This window comes from Chrysochloris asiatica, unplaced genomic scaffold (assembly GCF_000296735.1).
Source record: "Chrysochloris asiatica unplaced genomic scaffold, ChrAsi1.0 scaffold00324, whole genome shotgun sequence".
NCBI classification, from domain to species: Eukaryota; Metazoa; Chordata; class Mammalia; order Afrosoricida; family Chrysochloridae; genus Chrysochloris; species Chrysochloris asiatica.
In genome coordinates, this window is record NW_006408842.1 from 1,741,612 (window position 1) to 1,748,021 (window position 6,410).

The window sequence follows — 6,410 nt, forward strand, 5'->3', positions numbered from 1 at the left end:
AACAACAACAACAACAACCACGTTTTTAAAGTCCCTGAGTGGTGCAAATGTTTGCTACAGTTGGCTGCTAATGGAAAGGCTAGAGGTTCAAATCTACACAAAGACACATTGGAAGAAAGCCCTGTAAATCTATTTTGGGGAAATCTGCCATTGAAAGCTCAATGGAGCCCAGGACTACTGTGCCACAGAGTCACTTTGAATCGGAATTGACTTGATAGCACATGAAAGCAACTAGAACCTTGTTTGAGTAGGAAAGAAAATTAGACTCCGAGAATGCTCAGAAAGCTTCTAACTGTAGAACTCTGAACTCACCATTTTCTTGTGCCTTGCTTTCTCTAGAATAATAAGCTCAACTATTTTTTTTTTAAATCCTCTTTAAAAAAAAACAACCATGTTCCCAATTTTGTTGTAGAAACATTGAAGATACAGACCAGTGTGAAAAGAAAAATCAAAGTCATTTGTAATTATCACTGTCCAGACATAACTTTAGATGTTTTGTCTTTCTCCTTTGAATCTTTGTGTATGTATATAAGGGGGCTTCAAAAAGTTCACAGAAAGGTTCCATAATTGTTTTATTCCATTTTTGTATGAACTTTTAATTTTGAAAACCCAAGACCAAACCTAACCCACTGCCATCAAATTGATTCCAACGCATAGCCAGCCTATCCTAGGGCTGCTGAGGCTCTAAGTCTTTATGAGCGAAAACACCTCATCTTTCTCCCGCGGAGCAGCTGGTGGTTTGAACTGCCAACCTTAGCAGCCCAATGCCTATCCTGCAGCATGTGTGTTCATGTCATATCTTAGGTACCGTTTCATATCTTGCTTTTGTTACGTACCTTATTTTGACTATCTTCCATACTGTAAATGTAAAAAGAAATCTGTATTTTCTATGTCTGTGAATTATTTTATTGTTTGGCTCTGTCATAATTTGTCTAACCAGCCCTTTTGGGGAATATTTATGTGGTGTTCTCCAGGCTTTATCATTTTTAATTGAGGAAGAATAAACCAAACTAAATCAAAACAAAACAAAAACCTTCTTTGGCCTGAAAGAGAGGCAGCCAGAGGCAATAAAATTTTATTTGGATTTTTAGAGAATTTATGTTAATGGGCAAAGTATTCCATCTTGTTGCTGGAAACAAGTTATATATATATATATAATTTTAGCACAGCATGAATAGTCATAGGTTTAATGAATGGCAATCAGTGGAACCAGATGGGGAAAATGCAGGTTAATAGGCTTTAATGCTTTCCTGTAGGGCTGGATGTGGAGATACTTGACCTGTGAAGACCTAATTGCTCAGCTCTTCGGATTAGGAGTGTCTGCAAAGTAGGCAGCCTGTGTGACCAGCCACCTTCATTCTTTTTCTTCTAGAGCCTCCGTGGCCATCCGCAGGTTGAACCTAGGGCTGGCATATTTTGAAAAGGCAATTGGCAATGTCATTGCTGCTAAGGGTGAAAAGACGATCGATCTGATCAGTCTCTATGAGGAAACTGCTCAGATCGAGCAGCTGAGGAGGAACCACAAGCAGGCCATCCAGTACTTACAGCAGGTTAGTGAGTTGGCTGGGGTCAGGCCAGTTCCCAGTTCCCAGGGCTTGGCCTGCTCAGAGGCCAAGGGGATACGCCTGACTATGTGAAGCCCAACTGTCCTCCAGATCTACACAAGAGCCTTTCCCCAGGCTCCAATGACCTGGGCGGAGAACAGGGGCTCAGGGTGGGTGCCTGGGCTGCCTGACAGGTCTCCTGCCAGCATCTCCCCTGCCCCTGCCTCCTCCCATATCTGTCAGCACTCAGGAGAGGAAGTCAAGTGTGAGTCCGCCCCAAGGAAAAAGCCACTAGGAGCAACTCATCTTAAGTTTTCAGCAAACACAAAGGGCTTTTTGAACTAAACATGGTCTTTGGTTATAATGCTGTCATTTGTCCTTTTAGCTAGTTGCCCTGGTTGTATTTCTAAGTGGAAGGTTAAAAGAACAAAAGGACGTAAACGTGGAGGGAGTTGATAAGTACCCAGAGGAAAACAAAACATAGGAAGGACTGTTGAGGCTATCATGTGAAAAAAAGATTCGGACATGTCTATCATGTGAGTCCTGGTATGGTGCTGTAGGAAAAGCTCAAGGTTTTCAGTCCACTTTACCAGCAGCTCCTTAGAAACACTATTCAGGATCTCCATGAGTCGGAACCAACTCGACAACACTTAACAACAACCACAATGTTTCTTGTACTTAAAACTGCCCCTCAACTGCTAAACTCAACATTTCTTTCTTCCAAATGAGAACTTTAAGTGTCTTCCACAGCTAACAAAGCATGAAAACACTAGTTTGGAGGGGACCAAAGAAAAGGTGTAATGCAATCCAACAGCATACACAAAAACAGTGTGAACTCAGAGACAATCTCACAATTCATGGTGGTTACCATCAGGCTTAGGAGAAATGTTAGGCACTGTCCCTCCCAAGATGGTGATCCACTGCTTACTGTGACGTAAACACTTCATGATTAGCTATATGTTGGCTCTTATACAATTGGCAATTCTATTAGAGCCACTAGAAAACCCACAGTGAAACAGTGTCATCTGGGTACTGAGTTTGGACTGATTTTCTTTATTCCAGGCCTACTCTATCTGCGTGTCTACGTTCACCGAAGTCAGCCCCAGAACTGCAGAGGCGAGTGCATTACTAGCTAAAGCATATGCCATGTCTAGAGACGTCCAACACAGGGGTAGGTAGCAGAGGGGGCCCTGTATTGATCAACATTTCCATCATTTCTCTCCAGTCACAGGAAGAAAGCAAGCTGGCTTCTGTACTCACAGACAGGTTATCGTTTGCTATGCATGTTGTAATGGAGACATCACCTTAAACATGGTTTGCACCAAATTTAGATTTGGTAATATCCTCCATCATTAGTTTGAAACTGTACACAGAGTTGTAATGAATTAGAAACCAACTAGACAGCACCTAAAACAATATTCATGAAAAACAAACAACAACTAAAATAGCAAAATAACTTCTGCAAACTGAAATCATGTTCATTTAATGACGTGAGGACATACAAGAGTGGAATATGATCATCTGATTTCATTTCCGTTATTCCCATGGAATTGCAACCTGCATAAAGTGTAGAGACCATCCACACTGTGAAGATGGTCTATGATGTGTGGGCTGGTGAGGAAATCCAATGATAAAGGAGAGAAGAAACACTGACTGGTCCTCTCCTTGTCCTCCTCCACGCTTAGCCCATTTATATGTTGACTCTTTTCCTCTGGCTCACAGGAGAGAATATGTAGCAGCTGGAATGTTTCTTGACTTGTACTCAAAAGTGAGGTGGTGGGGCTTCTAGAAGAAAGCCACGTGATTCGTTTATCTTTCCACAGTGGTATTTTGTCTTGTTAGGTCATCCATTTGGAAAATGGTGTCTTAGGAAGAGACAAACGGACCAGTGAGAAAGGACAATGCCCGACATTCAGCTGGTCTGATCAGATTGTGGGCACTGAGGACACATTAGCTAGTCAGAAGGAACTTGGGATTTATGGAGAATGCAATTTTTTGACATTTTTTAGTTTATTTTCTCTGCTTATAAAAGTCATCCATTTTGGTGTATGTTATTCCCTACACATATGTGAGGGGACTTCAGAAACTTCGGTAAAAATTTCATTATCTTTTTATTCTATGTTTCCATGAACTTTTTGAAGCCCCTTATATGTGTGTGTTTATGTGTTCTATAGAATTTACAATCTACTTTTTCCACTCTTGTATGTCCTCACATCACTAAATAAACATGACTTCAATTTGCAGAAGTTATTTTGCTATTTTAGTTGTTGTTTATTTTTCCATGAATATTGTTTTAGGTGCTGTGTAGTTGGTTTCTAATTCATCACAACTCTGGGTATAACAGAACAAAACACTTCCCGGTTCTGTACCATCCTCACAATCTGGATGACATGTCAAAAGTATGAGAGATGATGTCTCACCAGTCTCACTTCTGTGAAGCATTCGGGCTGCTCTTCTTTCCAGACATATGTGTTTGTCTTTCTGGAAGTCCATGGTATATTCAGTATTCTTCACCAACACCGTCATTCAAATACATCAACGGCTCTTCAGTCTTTCTTACTCATTGTCCAACTTTCGTATGTAGATGAGGTCATTGAAAATACTATGGCTTGAGTCAGGTGCACCTTAGTCTTCAAAGTGACATCTTTGCTTTTGAACACTTTAAAGGGGTCTTGTGCAGCAGAGTTTCTCATTTCAATATGTTGTTTGATCTTCTGACCGGTGCTTCCATGGTATTGATTATGGATGCAAGTAAAAGAAAATTCTTAAAAACTTCAGTCATGTCATGAACAGACATGCATCCTGTGGCATAAATGTTCATTGGAAATCTCCTGATTTCTAAGTAAATACTATTTTCCTTATAAATTTTTTATGTTTATACACAATACATATACTACATATTGTATATGTATATATTTTAGTTTGCACTTTCAATGGTCTTCATAATTCTAAAAATCTTTGTGAATATATAAAAGTTGTTTTGTTTTTTTTAGTGAAAACATATTTATGCCTATAAAGTTGGAAAGTTCCAATGCCACTTTATTCTTGTATAATATGCTAATTTTTTAATTTAAAGAAAATCTGAATTTTCATCTCCTAGATCTTCAAATCAGGTGCCCTGAGTTGAAATGAAATTAAAACATTTAATTTTGCATTCAGGGCACCTGATTTTCGATTTCCAGCACTGTATCTGACAATGTTCTACTGCTATTCATAAAGTTGTCAGGAGCTAAACATCCAGAAGTAGGCTGCCTCTCCTTCCTAGTCTGTCTTACACCAGATGGAATACACAGAAATCAAATTGACTACATCTGTGGAAAGAGATGGGGGGAAAACTCCATATCATCAGCCAAAACAAGGTCACAGGCAAACTGGAACAGACCATCAATTTTTCATATGCAAGTTCAGGCTCAAGCTGAAAAATTTAAAGCAAATCCCTAAGAGCCACAATATGACCTTGAATATATCCCACCTGAAATTAGAGATCATCAGAAGAACAGAATTGATGTATTAGACACTAAAGACTGAAGACCAGAAGAGTTATGTGTTGACATCAAGAACATCATACAGGAAGAAAACAAAAGATCATTAAGACAAGAAAGAAGGAAAACAACAAAATGGACTCTGAAACTTGCTCTCCAACATAGAGATGCTAAAGCAAATGGAAGACATGAGGAGATACAAGAACTGAACAGAAAATTTCAAAGGTCAGCTCGAGAAGACAAAGTCAATATTAAAATGAAATGTGCAAAGACCTGGTGTTAGAAAACCAAAAGGGAAGAACATGTTCAGTGTTTTTCAAGCTGAGGGATCTGAAAAAAAAAAAAAATTCAAGCCTCAACTTGCAGTATTGAATGATTCTATGGGCAAAATATTAAACGATGCAGAAAGCATCAAGAGATGATGAAAGGAATACAGAGTCACTGTATCAAAAAGAAATGGTCAGTGTTCAACCATTCAAGAGATAGCATATGATCAAGAGCCAATGATCCTGGAGGAAGAAGTCCAAGGTGCATGGAAGGCATTGGCAAAGAACAAGGCATTGGGAATAGATGGAATGCAAATTGAAATCTTTCAACAAACTGATGTGGCACTGAAGGCATTCACTCATCTATGCTAAGAAACTTGGAAGACAACTATCTGCCATACCCATTACAAAGAGAGGTGGCCCAATGGAACGTGGAAATCATTGGACAATATCATTGATATTCCATAGGAGTAAAGTTTTACTAAAGATAATACAAAAAAGTCTGCAACCATACATTGACAGAGAATTTCCAGAGGTTCAAGCCAGATTCAGAAGAGGACATGGAACAAGGTATATCATTGCTGATGTCAGATGGATCTTGGCTAAAAGTAGAGAAAATCAGGAAGATATTTACCTGTGCTTTATTGACTATGCAAAAGGCTTTCAAATTTATGGAACAACATGGTGGAGAATGAGTACTCCAGATCATTTAATTGTGCTCACGAGGAGCCTGAAATAAACCAACAAGCAGTTGTTCAAACAGAACAAGGGAGCACCAAATGGTTTAAAATCAGAAAAGGTGTGTACCAGGGTTATATTCTTTCACCATACTTCTTCAATCTGTATGCTGAGCAAATAATCCAAGAAACTGGATTATATGAAGAAAAACATGGCATCAGGAGTGGAGGAAGACTCATTGACAACTTGTGATATGCAAAGGATACAACCTTGCTTGCTGAAAGTGAAAAGGATTTAAAGTACTTATTGATGAGGATCAAAGACCATAGTCTTTGGTATGGGTTGCATCTCAATGTAAAGAAAACAAAAATCCTCACCACTGGACCAATTAACAACATCCATATATATGGAGAAAAGATTAAAGTTGTCAAAGACTTCAT

General features: G+C 39.0%; 1 protein-coding gene across 1 annotated transcript in view; it reads left to right on the top strand.

The window, feature by feature from the left end:
* The window catches only part of TTC23L (tetratricopeptide repeat domain 23-like), a 50,380-nt gene that overhangs the window by 34,879 nt on the left and 9,091 nt on the right, over window positions 1-6,410 (top strand). The window contains exons 6-7 of the mRNA XM_006875392.1: window positions 1,373-1,550; window positions 2,607-2,715. Coding sequence (XP_006875454.1) covers window positions 1,373-1,550; window positions 2,607-2,715 — 287 coding nt within the window. The remainder of the gene's footprint in view (window positions 1-1,372; window positions 1,551-2,606; window positions 2,716-6,410) is intronic.